Genomic DNA, 25,187 nt, shown 5'->3' with positions numbered 1-25,187 from the left:
TGTTGATGTCCCTTTTGGTCACAATTAGAATATTTAGTTCGGTCAAGGGAGGGTCGAAGTTCTCTTTATTATATCGGTGCCGAGGCACTAAAGGACGGATTACAACACAATGTAAACGAGTTACAAACAAAGTAATCGACGGGCTGATAGCTCGTCGACTCTCCGAGCTATAGGCTGGAAAGCGTTGACTTTTTCTTGGACGAGCTGAGCTCTGGTTTTTGCTGTACGAATTCTGCTGCCTTTTTCACGATCCCTTGAAATGCGGGCCGTACGCCTGTATTTATAGGGAATCGTGTCGGTTCGTCCATATAAAAGACCATAATACCCTCTTCTCTTGAAAGGGATTCCTTGGGCTTTTTCCTGGGCCGGGCCCTTTTGTTGGGGTTGGATCCACCCCTAACAGCGCCAAATTGTTCAACTCGTATTTCAGTCATGATCTACACCAGCCGTTAATCTGGTTTGGTTGTCTAATACAATTAAGAAAGCAAATTCTGAAAGTTGTTAGAAGAAAAAGGGTGGTAGAATAAACAGAGCAATTAATTGATAATACGTTTAGAGAATATGACAGAGAGTAGGTCGCGTAGGCATATGACCCTCAGAGGAATCTTGATTCTCTTCTTTTGGTTTATTTACGCTAAGCCTTATTTTCTTTTTAACGCAGCAGCACTTTGTCTGAAAACCCTAATTAAACACTAACCAAAATATAAGATCCTTCTAACACAATTACCACCGGACTTGGGAAGATAAAAAATAAGGGACGATTCTTTTTCTTTAAGACCAAACTTTGTCGATAAGGTATCTATACTTTCTGAATATAATAAAACTTTGAAATTCGAGGGAAAAGGAATAGAACAAACGAATTTATCTTATTGTTATGTTGTTGAATTGTTAGGGTTTAAGATTTAGAATCTCTCAACACTAGACGTTTTAAACTTGTTACAGTAGAACCTCTATAAATTAATAAGGTCGGGACCATGAAATTTTATTAATTTATAGAGGTTTTAATTTATCGATAAATTAATATTTTATTAATTTATGAAGAGATTTTTAATCTTCATAATTTTGAAAATTTTGTATTACAAAATAAGATACTTTTGTTGTCATTCATATTTTAAAATTTTTTTCTTAATTTATAATCTTGTTTATCGTAATTGCTAAGTTGAGTTTAGTTAAAAATGATAAATATTAGAAGCTTAGAGTTTAGAAGGAATTGCTACTAGTATCATTCATGTTAATGATGAAGTCGAATAAGATATTGTGGTAATTTTAGAACCAACTACATATAAAGAATCAATTATCGCATTTAGAATCAATTACCATATTTTTACATAGGATTTTCAAAAAAATTATTATCTTATTAATTTATCAAAATTTTTTATTTTTTACACCGGGCCAACTCGGGACTGAAAAAATTTATTAATTTACAGCGAGTATTAATTTAAAGAGTATTAATTTATAGAGGTTCTACTGTATATGAATCCGACACTATTCGATAAATATTTTTTTCTTAGATGAATGGAAACATAGGTCTAATTAATAGTATGGTATTATGATTAGTCAAAGAATCACTAAAAAAGTAAAATNTGACATATGTGTGAACCTCAGATGGACTCATAGTTCTACGTTCCTGACAACCAAGCAACCAGTAATTTTCAAGCATGGGTAAACAAATTGGTTATGAACATTCCGGGAGAAATGNTGAAAAAAGTGTCTAATCACGACCACATCATTTTGACACCACTTTGGTGCGGGCGGTGGATCACTTGGTCGGCTACTTTTATCGACTCTTAAATTAGTTTTTGTTTTGTTTTGTTGGGTTCACTTTTTCTTTAACAGTCAATTTTTTTTATGTTTTTACACAACAAACTTCAAGAAGATGCATTTGTGAACTCAACAACTAGCTTAAAACATACGCTTAAAGTATAACCACTAGTTTTAAGTTTTGACCAACTTTAGTATTCTAGCTTGTGTGCTCTTTCCTCCTTTTTGTTTTTTCTCTCCTTATGCACAAACACAAGCAGTGATATTTAAGTGTTTCCTTGCTTACTGTGACATACACACATAATTATAATCCTAAACCATTCGGGTTATAAACATCCAATTCAATGCTTATTGAAACTAAAGTTGATTGGACTCTAATGATGACTCATTCACTTGCAAGGTGCGGTTTTCACTTGCCAGTGTAAAGAGGCTTGCGCTTCTCGGCGAAAGCAGCTAATCCTTCAAGACGATCTTGAGTATGAAGAAGCTGCTGATAACACATCTCTTCTACCCCCAAACCCGAACTTATATGCGTCTCTATTCCTTCATTAATCGCTTTCTTCGCCATCTTTATAGCCAATGGACCTTTTTCATTTATCTGCTGTGCCATTTCAATTGCTTTCTCATGAGCCTCACCTGCCGTAACACAAAGGTTCACANAAACCCTAATTAAACACTAACCAAAATATAAGATCCTTCTAACACAATTACCACCGGACTTGGGAAGATAAAAAATAAGGGACGATTCTTTTTCTTTAAGACCAAACTTTGTCGATAAGGTATCTATACTTTCTGAATATAATAAAACTTTGAAATTCGAGGGAAAAGGAATAGAACAAACGAATTTATCTTATTGTTATGTTGTTGAATTGTTAGGGTTTAAGATTTAGAATCTCTCAACACTAGACGTTTTAAACTTGTTACAGTAGAACCTCTATAAATTAATAAGGTCGGGACCATGAAATTTTATTAATTTATAGAGGTTTTAATTTATCGATAAATTAATATTTTATTAATTTATGAAGAGATTTTTAATCTTCATAATTTTGAAAATTTTGTATTACAAAATAAGATACTTTTGTTGTCATTCATATTTTAAAATTTTTTTCTTAATTTATAATCTTGTTTATCGTAATTGCTAAGTTGAGTTTAGTTAAAAATGATAAATATTAGAAGCTTAGAGTTTAGAAGGAATTGCTACTAGTATCATTCATGTTAATGATGAAGTCGAATAAGATATTGTGGTAATTTTAGAACCAACTACATATAAAGAATCAATTATCGCATTTAGAATCAATTACCATATTTTTACATAGGATTTTCAAAAAAATTATTATCTTATTAATTTATCAAAATTTTTTATTTTTTACACCGGGCCAACTCGGGACTGAAAAAATTTATTAATTTACAGCGAGTATTAATTTAAAGAGTATTAATTTATAGAGGTTCTACTGTATATGAATCCGACACTATTCGATAAATATTTTTTTCTTAGATGAATGGAAACATAGGTCTAATTAATAGTATGGTATTATGATTAGTCAAAGAATCACTAAAAAAGTAAAATATAAATTTAACAGGTCAAACTGAAAAAAGTGTCTAATCACGACCACATCATTTTGACACCACTTTGGTGCGGGCGGTGGATCACTTGGTCGGCTACTTTTATCGACTCTTAAATTAGTTTTTGTTTTGTTTTGTTGGGTTCACTTTTTCTTTAACAGTCAATTTTTTTTATGTTTTTACACAACAAACTTCAAGAAGATGCATTTGTGAACTCAACAACTAGCTTAAAACATACGCTTAAAGTATAACCACTAGTTTTAAGTTTTGACCAACTTTAGTATTCTAGCTTGTGTGCTCTTTCCTCCTTTTTGTTTTTTCTCTCCTTATGCACAAACACAAGCAGTGATATTTAAGTGTTTCCTTGCTTACTGTGACATACACACATAATTATAATCCTAAACCATTCGGGTTATAAACATCCAATTCAATGCTTATTGAAACTAAAGTTGATTGGACTCTAATGATGACTCATTCACTTGCAAGGTGCGGTTTTCACTTGCCAGTGTAAAGAGGCTTGCGCTTCTCGGCGAAAGCAGCTAATCCTTCAAGACGATCTTGAGTATGAAGAAGCTGCTGATAACACATCTCTTCTACCCCCAAACCCGAACTTATATGCGTCTCTATTCCTTCATTAATCGCTTTCTTCGCCATCTTTATAGCCAATGGACCTTTTTCATTTATCTGCTGTGCCATTTCAATTGCTTTCTCATGAGCCTCACCTGCCGTAACACAAAGGTTCACAAGCCCTGCACCACAAAAAAAAAAAAGGACTATATGAATCAATCCTTATTTGGTATATTGCCAAAAGAAAACCACCAGTCGTTATAAGGTATGCAACTTGAATAGTCAAGGACCTTTAGTTGCAGCTTCTCTTGCATCAATCTTTCGACCGGTGAATATAAGTTCCTTTGCTACCGATCTCCCAACCAGCCTCGAGAGCCTCTGTGTCCCACCAGCTCTAAATAGAAGCAAAGAGAAATAAATTATCAGAAGAATAATCAAAAAAGGGTAATAAGTGAAATCATTTGTCAAGAGTGATGAAGCTTATTATATATATACCCAGGGATTATAGCAAGTCCTGTTTCAGGTAAGCCAAATACTGCGTTTTCGCCTGAGAATTTCAATTTCCGAGTATTAACCATAAATCCATAATTGCTTATCTTGGCCGGTTGATTATATAATAAGAGTATGAACAGATATGTAAATACCACAGATTCGAAGATCACAAGCTAGAGCCATTTCGAGTCCACCTCCCAGTGCCACACCTTCTATTGCAGCAATAGTTGGGATACTCAGTACCTAGAAACATAAGTCTTTAAAGTCACTAAACACAATTCTGAATCTTGATAAAGCTGAGATAATTCTACAAATGTGGTATACATTAATTCCCAACAACCTATCCATATCAATGACAGTAGCAGCTAATCTATGAGCACAAACAAAGATAAATGAGAAGATACCTCTATGAACGAGAACACGTAGCGCAACGAGTTGACATATGTGTGAACCTCAGATGGACTCATAGTTCTACGTTCCTGACAACCAAGCAACCAGTAATTTTCAAGCATGGGTAAACAAATTGGTTATGAACATTCCGGGAGAAATGGTAGTGACAAAACTACCTTCAGATCTGCACCAGCACAGAAAACTCCAGGAACCAGACTTTTGATCATGACAACCTTAGCTGAACTATCTTGATGTATGGACTCAAATGTGTTCTGGAGACTTTTCAGCATCTCGTTATTAATGGCATTTTTGGCAACAGGCCTATCTAGATTGACTTCGATTATACCTGTAAATCATAAACACAAGAAGTACTTTTTGTCATCTTTTTACCATCGATTTTGTCCAAACACTCTTAAGAAACCAGTTCAGTATCATCTACAGAAAATGAAAACTCAAAGAAACAAACCAATTTCGACAATGAACAAGAAAGGGTATAAAGGAAAAGGTGATATTACCGGAATCGGAACCAGTTAGACGATTAAGCTTGACAAATTCAGGTGGAGCGGTTTCGATTATAAGAGTCCGGCAGGTCTGAAGCATGTGATTACGGCTGAGATATGATTTTCCGGCTAATTTGAGCAAACTTTCTCGGCGGAGGTACTTGACGAAGCTCATCTTCACTGAATCGGACCCGTGAAAACACCCAAAGTTTTGATTTTTTTTGCTTAAAGAGATTTGCTCTGTCCGAAGNTCTTCGCCATCTTTATAGCCAATGGACCTTTTTCATTTATCTGCTGTGCCATTTCAATTGCTTTCTCATGAGCCTCACCTGCCGTAACACAAAGGTTCACAAGCCCTGCACCACAAAAAAAAAAAAGGACTATATGAATCAATCCTTATTTGGTATATTGCCAAAAGAAAACCACCAGTCGTTATAAGGTATGCAACTTGAATAGTCAAGGACCTTTAGTTGCAGCTTCTCTTGCATCAATCTTTCGACCGGTGAATATAAGTTCCTTTGCTACCGATCTCCCAACCAGCCTCGAGAGCCTCTGTGTCCCACCAGCTCTAAATAGAAGCAAAGAGAAATAAATTATCAGAAGAATAATCAAAAAAGGGTAATAAGTGAAATCATTTGTCAAGAGTGATGAAGCTTATTATATATATACCCAGGGATTATAGCAAGTCCTGTTTCAGGTAAGCCAAATACTGCGTTTTCGCCTGAGAATTTCAATTTCCGAGTATTAACCATAAATCCATAATTGCTTATCTTGGCCGGTTGATTATATAATAAGAGTATGAANAACTAATTTAGGGGGAAAGCATCCTTATTGAGTACTAATTTGCTTCTTAATTCTTATCATCATTCAACACCTATAGTCTCTGAAACAAGCTGTACCGGTACAAAATCTATGCCCATTTTCAATTCCGGTTAAATGCGTCTGATCTGGTTCGGGTTATTTTTGGTTAGGCTCAGCTTATATTAACATGGAGGAGTACAAAAGAGAGGAAAAGAATGCAATACAATTATACAACATTGTTGGTGAAATGGTGAAGACTAATCAAAAGACTCAGACTTTATGTATCCATGCGTCAAGTCGAAGCTGCTTCAATGGTGGAACTATGTTCTTTTTATTCTTCTGCGGGCAACGCCATTTTCCTGCGATCTCCTCTGCTCCAGAGGAGGACTGGTGATTCGACATTTCTCCCAAAACTCTTCTCTTCTTCTTTCTTTCCTCTTTGTCTTCCTCCTCCGCAGACATATTCTTCAACTCTTTACTTCTAGAACATTCCAGCTGAACTCCTGTATTTGGTTTCGCCATGGAACATTGGCTTCTAGCTTCTTTGAATCTTGCCTTTTTCGTTGTCACAAATCCAGTTTCAGTGCTTTGTCCATGATGAACATTTTCCTTGTCATCTGATTCTTGATCTATTGGAGACTTCTGTCTGGTGGAGTTTATGGAAATGGTTTCTTGGATATGATTAGGTCTCAGCTCATGTAAAGAAGCTTCGTTCTTCGAGGGTGATTTACGTTTTTGGTTGTACCGGGAAACTTCGGGGTTAAACTTTGCTTCTTCTTTTGGTTCACAGCATAACGGTTCCTGCTTGAAGCTTGATTTTTGTTTCACTTCTTTCTCTGAGGCATTGAACAATCTAACTGAGAACTGCTTTTCCATTTCTTGGTCTGAATATGCATTGTCTGATGATACCTCCTTAGCCTAACATGTAGAATCGAGAAAGAGTCACTGAGAACTAACAGAATCTAGAGTCAACACAACAAAACTGTGCAATTGATAGTAAATGACAACTGGATTTCATCTAATTTAAAAATATTATCCACACAAGTTTCTTTCTTTAGACTACAGATATTGTGGCAAGCTTGCATAATATAATGAGCAGTAATGATTTCTCATTGTTTAGATGGTTCAAGAACATTACTCACCGTCTCTGTGGCAATGTTATCCTCGTAGTCATTTGAATTTGACCTGGCAAGACCAACATTCTCTTGCTTGCTCTTAATTTTTCGAAAAATACCAGAACCATTTCCGTCCACTGTGTCACTCTCGTCAACGATTAACCCCTCTTTCTCAAAAGAAGAAAATCCAAGTTCATCATGAGTGTCTGAAAGCTGAGGAGATTGATACTCATAGCTTGGAAACCAGTTTCTGACATCAGGAGGCTCTAATAGAAACAAGACATAAAACATGTAAGATTTAACTCTACAGTTCTAAACTATAAACCTAAGTCACTTCAATAATAACACATTTCAAGAAAGCAAACATCAATAACATATACAAAAAAAACTGGCTTTACTCACCCGAAATAACAGACAGGGACTGAGAGAAATCTGTATCCTGTAAGGAGACCAACTCATCAGGCTGATAGGAAGAAAAAGATCAGCAGATAATGAGAAACAATAAGCATAACAGCTAAAGAAAAAACAGATTCAATTGCAATACCTTTGTAGAAGAGACAAGTTCTTGCTCAAATAACCTAGGACAGACATTGTTTCTTTCAATATCTGTTTCGGTCTCCTTAATACATACACTTTCGCCAGGAAGAGACAATTCAAAACCATCACTTGTATCCAGCAATGGCGATTCATAGACATAGCTAGGAAACCAGTTTCTGACATCAGGAGGTTCTGAGAAGCAAATGGATTCAAAACTTACAAACAAATATCCATCAATAGCCACATGATCAAGAAACTTTAACCAAAAAAGAAAGATTACCAGAAGGGAGTGATTCAGAGTGATATGGAATCTGCCCAAAAAAGAAAAAATGAAAGAACTTTAAAAAAGGGTTTTAACTTAAAAAAAAAAAACCTCAAATGGTTGAGATATTATTATCACCTGTTTCACGACATCGACTTCGTTTCCAATGTCGTTGATTGAAGAACATGATGGTACCGATTCATAGACATAACTGGGAAACCAATTCCTAATATCTGGTGGTTCTGTACGAAATTACCCAACAATTGAAAAGGCAAAATGTCAGGAAACCTAGAATTTGCAATTAGAGAGATATTATTAAACCAATTAATTTTAATTACTACTCACCGGAAATGGGAGATAATGAATCGGAGTATCCAGGTTCCTCCTACAAAAATATTAACACGGAGGTTTCAAAATAATATAAATCGAAACTAGAATCGAGAAATTTCAGCTTAAAATTCATATAGATGCGAACAAAGGAGATTATACAGAAATAAGCTTCTCACCACTACTACTGAGCTAAAGTTCTCCATTAGAGTTCTCCGCTTCGTCTCTCTCTTTCTCAATTTTTTTTTTTTTTCGTTTTGAGTCTGCAAATCTGAGACTGAGAGGTTTGTTTTTTGCGTTTTCATTTTTTTATGGTTTCGCGCGCTTATTTTCTTTTAAGATTATTTGGGAGCGGAAAAACATAATTTAGTATTGGACCTTATTTTTATTATGAGTGGGCCTATAGTTTTAATACGAAGATTAATTTAAAGGCTTTTTGGGCTATTCAATTAAGAATTGGATGAATTTAATTAGTGAAAAAATGAGATTTATTTCTTCGTATTATTATTAACTTTTTTTTCTTTTTTTTTTCTTCCAATTTTATATATTTTAGGGCTTTTTCCTTTTAATTTATTCGTTTTGTAAAAAGACCTTTTTTTTTCAATTTTTATATTTTTTTATATAACGAATATAGTAGAGGATTTTGTTTCCGTTTTATTTCTTTCTTTTGTTTGAGGATTTTTTTCTCCTTTTTATTTCCTTTTCTCTATTATAGGAGTTTTTTTTCTTTTTATTTTTTGTTAGGGGATTTTCCCCATTTTCTTTAAAAATAAATAGTCAAATTAAAATTTTAAGTAGTTGTTACATTGCTATGAATTTTTCGTTCATACAATTTGCAAGAGCATTTGAGAGAGAAAAGTGATTAAGCATACACTTAATCTTAAATGTGGTGAAACAACATAAACTTAAAAATAATAAAAAGAAAAAGGAATGATAGATTGAAGAAACTAGCCCACTAGAGATCACTAGATGATGTTTCCATGACCGTCCCGACCTCCGCAACCACGACCACCTTGACCTTTGCGACCACGACCTCTATGGCTACTATTTCCTTGACCAAAAAGAGTATCCCATTTTATTTCTATCATCTCTTTTATCTTTGGAGTTTGTTTAATGGCCTTTTTTCCAAACTCCTATGAAAAGGTGTGGTTATGCCCACAACTTGTGAAGATTCTATGCGGAGAGCTTTTACTCCCACATCCATTTAATCTTGTTCCCCATTTATACACATATTTGATTCACTCTCTGATGCATGTGTAGTAGTTTCTTTGTTGTTCTCGCTACAAAAAAAACAAAATATTATATAATTATTAGAAAAAGAAAAATATATTTATTTTTCGCTCCAAAACAATAACAAATTAGAGATTTTTCAAGTACTTGTTTTTGCTTTTATGATTATTTTTGTCAACATCCATGTGTGACACGCTAGTAGGGTGTTGATGGATGATGGTATTGCATTTGGTAATGGTGGCTGCGTTAAAATTTCCATAATTCCATTGCTTAATCATGAATAATCTCCAGCACCTGAATTATTTTAGTTTTTTTTTCCAAGAAACAAAACAAAATTTAATATAGTGTATAATGTTATACATATATATATATGGTTGTTTTGGAGAGATAGTATTTACATGTTGTAACAACCTGTCCCGTGGACTCCACTAGCCCCCCGCTAGCTGTCCCAACGGACAGATCAATTGGTGACAGCTTGTCCTGTGGAAAGGTTGTTAAAGGGTGGGGAGCAGGGTTCGAGGAACGCTTGGCGCACCAATAACCTACTAGTGGATTTGGATATCCATAATGATGGATTATGATCGATGTCCTGCAGGGCCAGCTTGGGGTCCGTTGGGACGGCTAGCGGGGGGTTAGCAGGTCCACGGACGGTCCGTTGGGGCAGCTAGCGGGGGGCTAGTGGGGTCCGTGTCAAATTTTAAGTTATCATGCAACTTTTTCTTGTATAATTTTGAAGATTCTTCACATGTCCAAAGAATATGAGCATCTGTCATAAGTCATAACCCTGCAACATAATTCATAATTTTGATTAAGTAAAATCATTAATTTATAATTTATGATTTTGAGTTCTTAAGCAAAACCATTCATTTGACCAAAAATGTTACCTATTCTTTTTAGCAAAAGAGTTCCAAACTTGTATGAATTTCTCCATAATATTTCATCATCGTCCATAGAAGCATCAATCATCTGCAGTTTTTACAAGTTTCAAAAGTCATTAGCAAGTACATCTTCATATATCATTTTTTGTTGTTGTTGGTGTTAGAATTAGCGGAAGAGATTAAGAGTTTGGTGAGATTAGAAAGAGGGTTTCGTGTAGAACACTTAGGATAATCGATAGAATAGGTTCTCGATATATTGAGAGATATTTTACAATATGATTACGACTTTAAGTAGGAGAATTGCTAGGACAACTCTCCTTTACACATAAGGAAACACAAGATATGACCATAATGAGAGAGAGACGCTTTCCTACAATACAACCTTTCCTTTTCTACACCTCCAACGGCTATATTGGAAGATTCCGGATCATTGTAAGACTTTAGCTTCTTTCCTTCTCCTCTTGTCGTGGTAAACCGACCGTATGGACAACCTTGGTTAATACTCCCCCTCAAGCTTAGCCGAATGCAATGACTAAGCTTGGAACCCGTGAAGCATCACCTCATTAAAAACCTTAACATAGAAAACCTCATGGGACAAAACTATGTTAACGGAAAAAGAGTGTGATGTCCACAAATTAGGGAAGTGCATCAAGGATGTGTGAGGTCTACAAGTCCAAGTTTGCTATGAATATGTTCACAAACCTTAGGACATGCAGCCTTGGTGAAAATGTCTGCTAGTTGAGCTTCACTCCTAGTGTAACATGGTAGGACCACCCCTTCTTCGATCTTCTCACGAATTTTGTGGCAGTCTACTTCAATGTGTTTTGTTCTCTCGTGAAAGACTGAGTTGGTAGCTATGTGAATCGCCGCTTGGTTGTCACAATGCATAGTCATTGGTTGTTTTGATTCAATGCCAAGATCCTTTAGGAGCGCCTTCAACCATGTTACTTCGTTTGTGAGCTTCCTCATTGCTCGATACTCGGCCTCGACACTAGAGCTTGACACCACTTTTTGCTTCTTTGACTTCCATGTCACTAAGTTGCCTCCAATGAAAGTACAGTACCCAGTGGTAGATCGTCGGTCTATAGTATCCCCGGCATAATCCGCATCACAGTAACCCACTATCTCCGTATTAAAGTTCTTGCCCATCCAAATGCCTTGACCCGGAGTTCCTTTTAGATAGCTCAGAATTCTTTCCACCATGCTCCACTGATACTTGGTCGGGGCCTTCATATGTTGACTAACCTGATTCACATCATAGCAGATATCAGGTCGTGTAATGGTTAAGTAAATCAACTTACCTACAAGCCGTCTATATCTGGTGACATCCTCATACGGCTCATCCATCGGTTCCCGCGGCTTTCCTTCCTTTGCCCGGATGCTCTCCCCCTTTCGCTTAAGCTGGTAGTCTTCATCTAGAGGAGTTAGGACAGGTTTAACGCCAAGCTTCCCTGTTTCACTCAACAAATCAAGAGTATACTTCCGTTGTGAAAGAAATAAGCCTTCCGGAGAACGACAAATTTCAATTCCTAGGATATATTTTAGCTCACCAAGATCCTTGATATCAAAAATAGATTGAAGGAATTGCTTAGTGTCAGATATACCGTCCTTGTTGTCGCCGGTGACAATGATATCATCGACATATATTAGCACCACAACAAGTCCGAGATCAGTATGAAGCGTAAAAAGCGTATGATCAGCCTCTGATCGCCGGAAGCCACGGGCTTTGAGGGTTGAGCTAAGTTTGTGGTACCAAGCGCAAGGAGATTGTTTGAGACCGTAGATAGCTTTGCGGAGGCGAAAAACTTTCTCTGGAGCAACAATGTCTCTTAATCCTGGTGGTGGAGTCATATAAACTTCATCATCGAGTTCACCTTGAAGGAAAGCATTTTTCACATCCATCTGCCACAGCTCCCATGATAGGTTAACCGTCAAAGAGAGTACGACTTGCACAGAGTGTAACTTAGCCACCGGAGCAAAAGTTTCCGTGTAGTCTGCACCATAGGTTTGAGTAAAACCACGAGCAACCAACCGAGCTTTATAGCGTTCAATGTCACCATTGCTTAAGTACTTGATAGTGAAGACCCATTTGGAGCTAACTGCCTTTTTGCCTTTAGGGAGGTCAGCTTCGTCCCAAGTATGGTTACGGATCATGGCTCCCGTTTCATCTTTAACAGCACCTAACCATTCGTCGTGAGCCTGGACCTCTTCATAGGTTTGAGGAATCCATTGATCTTCAATTTTACCAAAGAAGGCTTGGTGATCAGGAGATAGGAGCTCAAGTGAACAGACCGCTTGAATAGGATGAGCCACAGCTTGATTGTTGTAGTAGACCCGTTTGTGAGACCGAATGCGTTCACTCCTGCGTAGAGGTTGGTGTGTAGGGCCGTGGTCTGCCTGTGTGGTGACGGGATCGTCAGTAGCAGTCGCCTCATCCGAGTGTGAAGACCGTTGTTCAAGTTCGCTTGTATCACTCCCTTGATTCGCTTGTATCGATATGGGGTGCGACATCAAGTGTGGTGGGATGGATAGTTTCTGTCTCGGCATTAGGTGGCTCGGTTGGAGCACTTCTCGGTTCTGAGGGAGAGTTCCCGAGATGATCAAGTAGAAACCTTAAGCTAGCCGCTCGATCAGTGGGCGAATCCGAGAGATCTTTAAGACTGTTCCAATCCTTGTTGTCGAAATAACCTACATTTTCCATGAACTTCACATCTCTAGAGACATACAGGCGGCTTGTGGTTGGATCATAGCACTTATACCCCTTTTGTGTTGTGGAATATCCAATGAACATGCACTTGTTGCTCTTAGCATCGAGTTTACTCCGCTGTTCCCCGGGCACTAAAACAAAACAAACACAACCAAACACACATAAGTGTTCCAAAGATGGTTTAAGTTTATTTAGTACCTCAAACGGAGACAGATCATTGAGAACTTTCGTCGGTGTCCTATTGATGAGGTAGCATGCCGTCATGACCGCATCACCCCAAAATCTCTTAGTGACATTTGTGTGGAACATCATCGACCTTGCAACCTCCATAAGATTTCGGTTCTTCCTCTCAGCCACACCATTTTGTTGGGGCGTATATGGGCAGCTCGTTTGTTGTAAGATGCCATGCTTAGTAAGATGCTCTTTAAACTTGTGACTTATGTACTCGCCCCCATTGTCTGATCTAAGTACCTTTATTTTAGCATTGAAATGATTAGTAACATAATTTTGAAAATTAACAAAGGCATCAAACACCCTATCTTTAGATGGTAACAAGGTAATCCAAGTATATTTAGATTTTTCATCAATGAATATCACAAAGTACTTGTTATTATCCCTAGATAGGCATGGTGAAGTCCACACATCTGAATGCACTAAATCAAAACAATGCTCATAAATAGTATTAGACTTAGGGAAAATCGATTTGCAATGTTTGCCAAGAATACAAGACTCACAACTTGAGTTATCAAAATGAACATTAGGCAACATTAATTCGAGAGCACGAGAACGGGGATGGCCTAGCCTAGCATGCCACATAATATCCGAACTAGCAACAAAACAAGACTTAAAAGAAGTAGGCAAATTTGATGAGGTATTCTCTAGGACATAGAGATCTCCACTAGCATTTCCTCCTCCAAGAACCTTTCCCGTCTTAATATCCTGAAAATTAACACTATTAGGACCAAAGATGGTGTAGCAGTTCAAGTCGTTAGTGGTTCTTTTAACCGATAACAAATTTGATGTAAAGGTAGGCATAAAGAAAGCTTTTGAGTTTTTGTCAAATAACTTTAAGTCCCCTATTCCTTTTACTGGTATTCGATCTCCATTAGCGATAACAACGTTACCTAAGGCGGGCTTTATGTTGTCTAATAGACTAGGGTTAATTATCATATGGTGAGAAGCACCCGAGTCAACAACAAGAGAACTACTCAGTTTAGAGGCAAAGAAAGTGATACCAGAATCCTTGAGTGAAGCAATGGATCGAATGAGTGCCTCTAGGTCAGATTTTTCTCCACCTCACCATAGGATGCTGTCATCTCTGCTTCGTCACCTTGCCTAGATGAACCCGTCCCTCTCTCGCTTGTCGCCTCCTTGGAGAGATTGGCTTTGAACTTTGCCGGCTTGAGATGGGGGTGAAGGATCCAGCACTTATCCTTCATATGGCCTTTCTTCTTGCAGCGATCACATATCCACACCCTTCTATCTTCTTGTTTATACACTCCTTTGTTGGCCGTGACAAGCTCTCCCTTTCCACTAAAAAGATCTAGAGATCCCTGCTCCTTTTGAATTTGAGAACATATTTCTTCAAAGTTGGGAAGTTTGTCGGCTCTTAGAATATGCTTCAAGAGGTCGTTGAAGGCCGGATTCAAGGTGAGAAGAAGACCAAAGACTTTATCTTGTTCCTTCCTCTCGTTAAGTATCACCGGATCTTTAGTACTTGGCCGTAGGTCTTCAAGTTCCGACCATAGTGCTCTAAACTTGCCAAGGTGCTTGGTAAATTCAAAGTCTTCTTGAGTAAGACTGTTGATGGCTCGTTTGACTTCAAATACTCGAGTCAGATTTGAGACATTCCCATAAACGTTCTTGAGTGTCTCCCACAGATCCTTAGCCGTCTCACAGTAAGAGTAGGCTTCGAGAATCGGAGCATCAAGAGAGTTTTGAAGGACGGACAGGACGACTTGGTCTTCTTGGAACCATTTTGCCTCCCTCTCCGCTTCCTTTTCTTGTTCTTCCTCCTTGGAAGCACCTTTGTTTTCTCCTTTAGAGGTTTGTTTTGGGACATAATCCATTTCGACATGGCTCCAGAGTCCTCGACCTCCAAGGACAGTTCTTGTGGTTCTAGTCCACAACAGATAGTTCATTCCCTTGAGAACAACCGGAGTAACAATCGGCTTAGCGTTTTCCATGATAGAATCTATCGAATAAACCAAGAGATTGTTTAGAAAGATTTGAGAGTAAGATCTAGAATGAGATGAGGTAGAAGTTTTTGAGATTAGAATCGGAAAACTTGCTCTGATACCATGTTAGAATTAGCGGAAGAGATTAAGAGTTTGGTAGATTAGAAAGAGGATTTCGTGTAGAACACTTAAGATAATCGATAGAATAGGTTCTCGATATATTGAGAGATATTTTACAATGTGATTACGACTTTAAGTAGGAGAGTCAACTCTCCTTTACACATAAGGAAACACAAGATATGACCATAATGAGAGAGAGACGCTTTCCTACAATACAACCTTTCCTTTTCTACACCTCCAACGGCTATATTGGAAGATTCCGGATCATTGTAAGACTTTAGCTTCTTTCCTTCTCCTCTTGTCGTGGTAAACCGACCGTATGGACAACCTTGGTTAATAGTTGGTTGTTTTATAAATCATGGAATAAACCAGATCTGGAGACTCAGCCTCAGCCTCATTGTCGGCTTTCATTTTTGCTATCTCGGACGTCAGAGATTACTTCGTCAAGTGTCAATGGCTATTTAACAAGAGACACATGCAGTTTTTGGTTAGTGGCAATAAAACGGAGACAACTAGAGTATATATCGTGAATTTGGACCAAGTATACTCTCATGAGATATATCATAAGATTCATAACCTTAAAGGTAAAGAATAATATGTAAAAGAAATAGGTGAAGGAACTTGAATCACCTGACCACTCTGGGAGTGATAGAACTGGTGTCTTGGAAGAGGTAAGTGACTGGAGGAAACATTTTTATCCGGTAAATAAACAAACAGACAAATGGTAAAATAAGACAGCATGTCATGATTAGAACAAACCAAGGGTCCTGGGTGGACGTGGACCTAAGGCGAGATTCATAAACGGAAACCCTAAACTTATTAGCTTTTGAATAATTGTTCAAAGAATGAAATATACAAAAGACAAAAACTAAATAGACAATTTTAGATTGTATTATCTATAAAAGATTTTTTTTGTTCAAATACATTGAAATCATCTAGAGAATTTGTTAAAAATGCCTATTTTGAGATACTCTTTTCAAAAATACTCATTTTTTGAACATTTTCATTTTTGGCATCTTTTACACAATTACAATATGTTAAATTAATTTTAAGTTTTTTTTTTTAGATTTGGATTCTTTATTTTACATTTAGAGTACAGTTTTAGGAGGGTAGGGTTTAGTAAGGTCTAGAATTTAGTTATTTTGTAAATTAAAAGGGGTATTTTTGAAAATAGACAACATAAAGGAGTATTTTTGAAAAGTTACACAGAAAATGGGTATTTTTGAAAATGATCCTTGAATCTAACTGTCAAGTTAAAAAAAAAAAAAAATAGAAATCAAATGATTTAAGTAAATTGAAGATCAATTAAAATAAAAATATTTTTTTAAAAGAAGAAAAATATTGAATATCTTTTCTTAAAGATTTCTTCTTTTTTAAAATTCAATAAGAAATAAAGTCAAAACAAAGGAAGAACAACATAATAATTAGACGAAGATTGTTAAAACAAAGTTTAGAAAATCATTCTTGGAGTAAAAAAAAAAAGAGACCCAATATATACAAAGTTTTGACCAAATCGAGACATATGAAATTGAGGCTCTAAATCACACTATAATTCCACATCTATCAACAAACCTTGTAGTCTTTGATAGGTTAGCAGGGACCTCAACTTCAGTGGTTACTGTATGGGGATCCATTATAAAAACAAAGGATGTACGTTGAATCTACAAGATAAACGTTATGACTATGTTAATTAATTATTATATCTTTGAATGAGAAACCAAGATCTAAGAGGAAAATTAAAACTGAATATAATATCATATGATGGAAGTTAAAAAGATAACGAAACTAATGAAACAAACTCATGCTAAGGTAATGTGGCAGCTATATTCGCTAACGTAAACATGAAATTTTTGATAGATGTGCGAAACTATGTATGTTGAAAAAAAAATGTCTGTTGAGACCTGATTGGTAAGAGTAGATGCACCGGGAGAACAGAGGGATAATCGTCGGCTAGATTAATATGAAAACTCTCTCTCCACTCTTTTTTTTTTGTTTCTCGCTAACTTTTGTTGTGTACTCAAAACATAGCTCACCTTATATATATACAAATTTATTTATATATTGTTTACGCGCAAAAATAGATAATATTAATGGTATATAAGATAGTCAATATTAGTTTGCCAAAAAAAAAAGAAAAAAAAAGGGAAATTACCTAGAATATTACATAAAAGTAGGTTTATTACTAGACTAACACGTTGAGATTTTCGACTTACTAGAATAACACAGAAAAGTTTGCAAATTACTTCTATATCTGAGTTGTGTGTTTTATTACGTTTTATGCCATTATCTTTTAAAATGAAGATCTTAAAAGGGGAAAATAAAAAGATCATAAACCTAAGTCGATCCCTTAAATCTTTGTGTTATTTGTCTTACGATTGTTGGGTTGAGATCAGCTATTTTTAGATAGCTTGCGGCGTGAAAAGAATCTGTGTGGAGGACGTTTGGCTGGAGGACCACTGACGGCGAGTTGACGGCGAGGTGGTTTGAAGTAGAGGAGGAGGGAAATATAGCGATTTGCTCAGAGGTAGATTTCTATATCGTGGTTTAGTCTCTATTGCTTACTGTTTTCTTATACCCGAGTATTACATAGTAGGCCTTGTATATTGTATGTTAGTTTTCTGTATGTTGTTGAGCTCTGTTTTTCGGAAGATATTTGTGTGACTTCATGTTGCTTCGTTGCTAATCTAAGCAACAAATGTTTTGTGATATTGAATTAATAACTAAACTAAAGCTTCTGTCGTAGATATGGGGTCAAGCAAGAGGTATCCAAGTAGGTTGTATGGGGTTGGTAATTTTCCACTGCCGATGAGAAGCATGCACCACGATTGTAGTTTGTCCAATCTTGGTGGTTTGAAAGGCTTTGTTGGTGATGAGGTGTATGACAAAATAAGAAAGAATTCGCAGCTGGGAGTTCTATTGGATCTAGCCGAATCTGACTACCTGTTTTGTGGGAAGACCATCCATTATCTATTATCCAATCAATTGGCAATAAACATTCCTTCGGAGGTATGGTTTTTGGTTGGAGGAAAGCCGCTGAGGTTCTCTCTATATGAATATGAAGAAATTAGTGGTTTGAATTGTGAGAAGATTGATGAAACAGAGTTTGAAGTCGATCATACACCTTTATGGGCGGCTTTAAAGGTGAAAGCTTTTAATGGACCCAACTGGGAGGAGCTAGTTGAGGGTTTGAGAAGCTGCCGTGGGTGGTCTGATGAAATGAAGACGCAGATAGCTCGGTTGTATCTTGTTCATGTTGGAGTGCTTGGTTTATCAAGGAACAGTCGGATTCCTCTGGAATACGCTAAAAGGGCGTTGAATGAAGAAGCATTTGAGAGTTTTCAATGGGGTAGGGTTGGATTCAAGAGTTTAGTTGATTCCATCAAAGTCCTTGGGTTACCTAACAATGCTTATACCCTCCATGGATGTGTCCATGTATTGCTGATATGGGCATTTGAGAGCGTGAAGGTGCTGGGGGCTAGCTACGGGAATGTAAGAGAAGGTGTAGATTTGCCTCTGTTAAGGTGGAGAGGAGGGAGGCCAAGGAAGGATATCGAAGCCTTCATATCCGGGAGCAAACTCCTTAATAATGGGGAGGTATGCCTTCAATTTACGTATACATTATTTGTCTGCATTTTTTCTTTGTGATAGATTATTAAAAGTTATGGTATCTGAAATGCAGCTTCAGGTGAAGCATTTAGTACCTAAACCTTTGGAGTTTATATATCCAGATTGGCCAGGACAGTATTGTGTGTATGGTGTAGGAGAAGGTTTGAAGAAGAAACTGGATAATCTGCTGTTAGACGTGATCAATGGCGAAGTGGATGAAAGAGAATGGGATTGTGTAAAAAAAAGGAAGGGGGAACATACGAAGAAGAGGGAGAGGAGGCAACATGTTGCAGGGGTAAGTGACGATGATTTCCTTGAAACAGCCCCAACCAGCATCCGTAATGTCCCCAATAATGCGAAGGAGCAGAAAGAAAGTGTTGGGGACAAATGTTCAGCAGAGAAGGCGTCTGGAGATAAGCATTCAGGTGTGCAGGGTGAAGATGGTAGTGGAAGGTTATTTACTATGGTTGAAACACTAGGGGCGAAAATGGATAATATTCAGATATCGTTTTCTAGAGCAATAGCGGAAGTTGTGTTCAAACTTCAAGGTATGGAGAGTAGGATGGGTAACTTTGAGAGTGACGTTCAACTATTGAAGAAAGTTGTTATCAACACAACGGATGGAGGAGCGCATACGCAAGGACCTCTTACATTAAGAAATGACGAACAAAAAATAGAGGAGGTATGATCTGCGTACCGTATTGATAAAATTGTTATTATATATCTATTGTTCAGTATGAAGTCTTTGTATTTATCTATTCGAGGAAACAATATCAATTTCAGTTTTGTGAAGTTGTATAATTTTGTAATTATTTTGATATATGATTTTTTTCGTACACACAATTTAGCAATTTGTATACTTTGTCTCTAGTTTAACAGCGTCATATTAAATTTCAAATGTCTTGTAAATAACGTCAAATACATGTATTTTGTTTCAAGTCATGGCTATATCAGATAAAGCATTCGGACAAGGATGGTTATAAAGTTGCTAGTTGTGTTAGGAATCCGTTAGCCATTAAGGATAAGGTCATGTGGTCTGGGAGTATTAAAATCGAACCAGAGGACAGTGTAGAGCGAATTCCAAAGCAGATGGTAGACAGTGTACAGCGTGTCAAAAGAGTACAGAGTTGGGAGACAGAGGAAGGCGATAAAAGAGCAAAGTATAATGACAAAGTTGATGGAGCAGGTGCTCAACCCGTTCCTATTAATGTTATCCATCCGGTAAGTGGTGGTAACCCTGGCTCGTCGGATCGAAAGTGCGAATCTGTTGTGGATTTAACCAAGGGGACCAGCAGTCCTGCATCGTCTCATACAGTGAAAGATAAGGAGAAAGCCAGGTATTTTGCATATTTGTTACAAAAGGTGTTTCCTCCATCAAGAGAGCTTGATCTTCTATTAGTAGATCCAGTGGGCACCAACATAGGGTTAAACCCTAATGACGAATCAATGCGAGCTGCATTAATGACCCGACGTGAAAGCCACATTGTAGTCCTATCTCCCGCAGTGTACGATCCTTTTAGTGAGGCAAGTCCTGAGAAAATTGCAAAGCTGATGTCCTTCCTAACTGATGATTTGTAAGTCTTCATTTAGAGTTGTATATAATTAGTGTCTATATTCGGATTTGAGGACTACGATCTATAACTGATTTGTTAATTTTGGTATTCAGGGCTAAAGTACCTTGCACTGGAAATGCCGAATTTTATTTTCGCCTCCTGACCCCTAAACAATTGTGGCCAACTACAACATTCGGCTGGTTATGGGATGCGGTAAGCTTCGTAGCATAACATTTGACGCAGTTAACTATGGTATACTAATGCCTGATAGATGTCACTCGTGTTGCAGCACATGGTTACATGTATGCATATGTTCCGTATTAGGGGGACGCAAACGCCATCCCCATATAAAACAGATCGTATTGCTTTTCTCGATCCTTTGTTTGTTAGTATGTGGGCATTCGAATTCCCTAAAATGGAAGCCTCTAATCAATGGGTTTTTGGAGAAGGTTATTTTGAGACGTACGTGGGAAGGCTGCCAAAATACGGAATGACAAACAAGGTGTGGGTTGACGATGTAGACACCCTGCTCTTCCCATACAACCTCGATAACAACCATTGGGTAGCCATCGAAGCTGACTTAGTCCAGCGGAGGCTAAGAGTTTACGATAGCATAAACAGCGGTAGAACCGACGAGAGTCTACAAAAGAAGTGCAAACCGTTCGCAAAAATGATCCCACGCTTGATACAAGCATATAACCGGAGGTACAAAGATGAGCATATCGGGGCGGCGGCATTTAGTTACTACCGGGTGAAAACACTCCCACAGAACTATCAACAAGGTGACTGTGGTGTGTACACGTTGAAGTGCTTAGAGTGTATAGCTCTTGGAGTAAATTACACAGGCCTATGTGATGCGGCCATGCCTTCTATTAGGATGAAACTTGCTGCAGACGTGTTTGATGAGGTCCCAGACCGAGACTGCTTTCTCCAACTAGATGCTACGTCGGAGACAGTAGATTATCCAGAAGCTGAGTTCAACTCGGGATCAAAAAGTTGAAGAGGTTCCATGTACATTACCGGAGCAGTATGATTTTGCAAAATTGAAGATTGATTTTACGCGTGTTGCTAATAGAAGATGCGTGTTTGGTCATTATTTTGGTAACATGTGGGATTTGAGGATGTCGTTCTTAGATTTTCCGAGGTCTGGTCACTCAAATAGCTCCTATCGGTTGTTTGTAAACCCTCTTCAGGTGTAGTGTTTTTTGTATATTGGAGGGTGTAGATATGTATCATTATGACGTCTTTCTAACCAGTATTAGTATATGTTAGGCCTTTATCAGATGTGTACGTACCATCAACTAAGTAACGGCCTTATTATGGTCTGTGTACAGACGTACGTATATTCATATATGTACGTACCATCAACTAAGGAACGGCCTTACTATGGTCTGTGTACAGACGTACGTATATTTATGGTCTGTGTACACACGTACGTGTATTCATCAGTGTACGTACAATCGTTTTTTTACCGTTAATAGACTTTATTTTTATGTGGATGGTTGGTGCTTAGTTTCTATCCATTATGAGCACACTAACTTGTCCCTACTGGTAATCCTATGATATGATGAGCGAGGCAATTAAATTGTATTGAAAGTCAGCGAACCATAATCATCCTATGAGACTGTTACGGATCATATGGACCACCTGTGTGAAAGTAATAAGTACAACCAGGGAGAATGTTTATTCGCTACTTAATTTATCGGACCAATACCAGCTTCGTAGACGTCCATCGCGAACTTCTTTCGGAAATTGTCAATATTGTTGTCGCAGATCTTCAAGCAATCAGTGATCGGTTTACCCATGCTCAACAGTTCTAAAAACTTCATAGTAAAAGGTCCACAATCTCCCGTCCTCAAGTTTTGTCCTACTAGGCTAACCCTTTCAGCGGTAAATGGATCGACATGGTAGTTGACATCGATAACCCTCTGAAGTAGGTACGGTATCATCTCACACACCGGCTTGATCCGGGACATTACAAGGGTTTCTCTGGTGGAGGTCATCAAAGGATCGTAAATGGAAACATGTCTCGTTATAAGATTTATGCCCACTCCTACCCAATGCTTAGATTTCCAGTTCATTGGAGCATATATAACGTCGACATCTGTAACCCACTTCAACCTTGGTTCGTGGTGCATCCTTTCCCCATTGACGATGTCAATGAGTACTTCGTCCCATCTGAAATTCCGTTTCGCTGTGCTCCTGTTGAATGCTTGGAACCTTCTTGTCAACTCGTAAAACAGAACGTCGTCCAAAACTACGGTCCTTTGTTTTATCATTTCTTCTCCGTTTTTGTGCCACAGCGTTAGGGCAATCATCTCCATGTGCTGCAGATGCAGTTAAATGCAAACCCGTTGTGGGATTTAAATCCAACAAGAAACCATGAACACACCAAAATCGTGTAGTTAAAGTTTAAAATATGTACCTGACTATGGACCCATTTTTGGGACGATATAAGAGTAGAGAAGAATAGGATATCTGCCTTGCGGAATCCGAAAAAGGTGTGTACCCTGTGCAATTTTTTAATTATGGATACCCTATATCAATGATTGAGGATATCAATATGTCATCGGAGTAATATATACTACACTTACACATTATCTTGTTTTATCAACTCGGTGAATTTGGCGAATTTTCCATCAGCAACATCTTCCATAGGGTCGTATGAAACCGACCCTGCTTTTATCACTATGGCTTCGGATGGTTGACTCGCATGTATCTCCATTATCAATATCTCAGCCCGTCCTGTTTCATCCACAATAATAACCGTCTGCGGCACTAAATTGTCTGACTCACCGGGAATACATTCCTCCCCGGGACTTTGATCTGGTTGACCTCTAGTCTCTTTACAGCCCTCTTCGACATCGCTTTCGTTGGGTATTGCTTGGTCTCCGGCCTAATAAGATGCACGTACATACATTAGTTGTGACGTACACTGGACCATCTTAGTAGACACTATAAATATGGCAAATATTCGAAATAAAAAAATAAGTTTGCACAATTGGAGGTTAACTGTTGTTTCTATTTGTACATGTCCATCAGTTTTGTTACAGCCCTCCATGCCATCGCTTTCAATTTGTAGTGCTTGGACTTCGGCCTAATAAGGTGTACGTACATAGATTCATACTTACGTACACAAATGTCACAAATACTCAAAATCATCAAAGTTAGACACTTGCCTCTTGTTCACCGTCAACTGCAGTTTCATTTTCTACAGGTATTTCGGTTTTGTTACAACCCTCATCTGACTCGCCTTCCTGACGTCTTATGTCCCCTCCGTTACTGTTAAACCACTCGAACTCGAGTTTCCCGCCTTCTTGATGCAGTTCTTTCCCATCCTCCTATTCAAAATAATGAAACTTTTAAGACGCGTGTTCGTAGTAGGTCCGTTGCTAGAAGCAAAATTTTGCACACGTGTAGATTAGAGGAGATAAACAAATAACCGAATATATATGAAACCCACAGATGGTTATCCCTTTTATGGTTACTTCCTGACCTACCATTTTGTTACAATGCAGATCAGGTTCCATTTTAGTATTCAGCTGCAGCAATATCTGTTCAATTAAAGGTGGACAATGCTTTATTACGAATTTAGTGTTGTAATCTCCATTCCGTGTCAAATACTTACATCGGATACGATTTTAGTTGGTGATAACTCGACAGCAATGTCCCCCGCGTCACAATCTTGGCGACATTCATTAACTCCATTGTCCGGGGATGGTTCGTTCAGGCCACAGTCGTTATTATCGGTGACCCACTCATTAATATGAGTACGGGTTGTATCCTACGGTCAAATATATAAAGCGTATATGATAGGTGCATAAGCATAAACACCCCCATTACGTTGATTGAGTCGTATTCTAAAGAGGATCTTGTTGTCCATTACCTGGCCTCCAACTAAAGAGTCACCACTTACAGTGTGTTGACCATCTATGGCATCCTTCGAACCATCATTATTCCGATCACCCTGTGCACACCACGATAGCAACATAAATTAATATATGTAAGTAGTGAGAAAATTACTACCCTTAAGCTATTTGTCATATCAACCTTAGCAGTGGCAGCGCATCCCCTGTTTCTGACCTTCTCTCCCTTTTTTTTCATAACCATTACTGAACTCATTCTTCTAAACTTTATAGTTTTCCCTCTTTTTTTTTTTGAATACTTCTTCTCTGAAACTGTATGCGAAGCGTCAGAAGGTTCCCCATGTTCGTTTCTTTTAACCTCTAATAGTGCAGCTCTTATCTCCTTGCGGATCTCTGTACGTACGAAAATCTCCATGTTTGCCTGATTTTCCTTCATCAGAGCTTCTTGTTTCCTGTAGAACCGGTATAGTTCCGCCTTAAACCTTTCAAATTGGTCATCGTCCAAACGTTCATGAACAACGTGCGTACCCCCCGGTCGCGCATCAGTTCTCGTGCTCTTCTCTTTCTTATTGTCAATTGTTGCGGTGTCTGCTCTTTTCCTCTTCCGACAGTCAACTGTAACTATATCACTAATTAACCATTATTTTTTTAAAAAATTAACTTTATAGTGCATTCCTTTGTAATGTAAAAATGTTTTTAATACCTTTCTCTTCGGGACGTGTCTGTTTTGGACAC

At 37.8% G+C, this 25,187-nt stretch overlaps 4 protein-coding genes and 1 long non-coding RNA gene across 5 annotated transcripts; 1 reads left to right on the top strand and 4 right to left on the bottom strand.

Moving 5' to 3' along the window:
• On the bottom strand, nucleotides 1,931-6,044 carry LOC104731901 (probable enoyl-CoA hydratase 2, mitochondrial). The gene is made up of 4 exons (XM_010451414.2): nucleotides 5,943-6,044; nucleotides 5,738-5,841; nucleotides 5,525-5,629; nucleotides 1,931-2,319 (listed from the first exon to the last, which is right to left on the bottom strand). Exons 1-4 carry the CDS (start codon nucleotides 6,023-6,025, stop codon nucleotides 2,171-2,173), a joined length of 441 nt encoding a protein of 146 aa, XP_010449716.1. The 5' UTR covers nucleotides 6,026-6,044; the 3' UTR covers nucleotides 1,931-2,170.
• LOC104731900 (probable enoyl-CoA hydratase 2, mitochondrial) lies at nucleotides 3,654-5,517 on the bottom strand. Its single transcript, XM_010451413.1, has 7 exons — nucleotides 5,289-5,517; nucleotides 4,950-5,119; nucleotides 4,788-4,862; nucleotides 4,536-4,626; nucleotides 4,387-4,438; nucleotides 4,182-4,285; nucleotides 3,654-4,073 (listed from the first exon to the last, which is right to left on the bottom strand). The coding sequence occupies exons 1-7, from the start codon at nucleotides 5,446-5,448 to the stop codon at nucleotides 3,820-3,822; spliced, it is 906 nt and encodes a 301-aa protein (XP_010449715.1). The 5' UTR covers nucleotides 5,449-5,517; the 3' UTR covers nucleotides 3,654-3,819.
• LOC104731898 lies at nucleotides 6,148-7,925 on the bottom strand (the record flags this gene model as incomplete). The annotated part of the gene is made up of 4 exons (XM_019233581.1): nucleotides 6,148-6,992; nucleotides 7,217-7,455; nucleotides 7,592-7,652; nucleotides 7,734-7,925. Coding segments are annotated over 4 exons (1,140 nt in total), but the record flags the coding sequence as incomplete, so codon positions are not given.
• LOC109128090 lies at nucleotides 8,137-8,574 on the bottom strand. The gene is made up of 3 exons (XR_002034541.1): nucleotides 8,495-8,574; nucleotides 8,334-8,373; nucleotides 8,137-8,230 (listed from the first exon to the last, which is right to left on the bottom strand). It is a non-coding gene; the product is annotated as an uncharacterized LOC109128090 (long non-coding RNA).
• LOC104733566 lies at nucleotides 18,415-19,791 on the top strand. The gene is made up of 2 exons (XM_019233866.1): nucleotides 18,415-19,021; nucleotides 19,107-19,791. The coding sequence occupies exons 1-2, from the start codon at nucleotides 18,644-18,646 to the stop codon at nucleotides 19,719-19,721; spliced, it is 993 nt and encodes a 330-aa protein (XP_019089411.1). The 5' UTR covers nucleotides 18,415-18,643; the 3' UTR covers nucleotides 19,722-19,791.

Source organism: Camelina sativa, chromosome 12 (assembly GCF_000633955.1).
Source record: "Camelina sativa cultivar DH55 chromosome 12, Cs, whole genome shotgun sequence".
NCBI classification, from domain to species: domain Eukaryota; kingdom Viridiplantae; phylum Streptophyta; class Magnoliopsida; order Brassicales; family Brassicaceae; genus Camelina; species Camelina sativa.
The sequence above is the reverse complement of the archived record's forward strand: the minus strand, read 5'-3'. Positions and strand labels throughout refer to the sequence as shown.

Bases quoted from the DNA above. Each gene is read 5' to 3' on its own strand.
- LOC104733566 (XM_019233866.1), top strand. From the start codon at position 18,644: ATGAAGACGCAGATAGCTCGGTTGTATCTTGTTCATGTTGGAGTGCTT. The intron at 19,022-19,106 runs GTATGCCTTCAA...TCTGAAATGCAG, and splicing joins AACTCCTTAATAATGGGGAG to CTTCAGGTGAAGCATTTAGT.
- LOC104731901 (XM_010451414.2), bottom strand. From the start codon at position 6,025: ATGGTTAATACTCGGAAATTGAAATTCTCAGGCGAAAACGCAGTATTT. The intron at 5,842-5,942 runs GTATATATATAA...GCTTCTATTTAG, and splicing joins GGACTTGCTATAATCCCTGG to AGCTGGTGGGACACAGAGGC. The intron at 5,630-5,737 runs GTCCTTGACTAT...TTTGTGGTGCAG, and splicing joins AAGAGAAGCTGCAACTAAAG to GGCTTGTGAACCTTTGTGTT.
- LOC104731900 (XM_010451413.1), bottom strand. From the start codon at position 5,448: ATGAGCTTCGTCAAGTACCTCCGCCGAGAAAGTTTGCTCAAATTAGCC. The intron at 4,863-4,949 runs GTAGTTTTGTCA...CTTGGTTGTCAG, and splicing joins GTGCTGGTGCAGATCTGAAG to GAACGTAGAACTATGAGTCC. The intron at 4,439-4,535 runs GTATTTACATAT...TGAAATTCTCAG, and splicing joins TTGTGATCTTCGAATCTGTG to GCGAAAACGCAGTATTTGGC.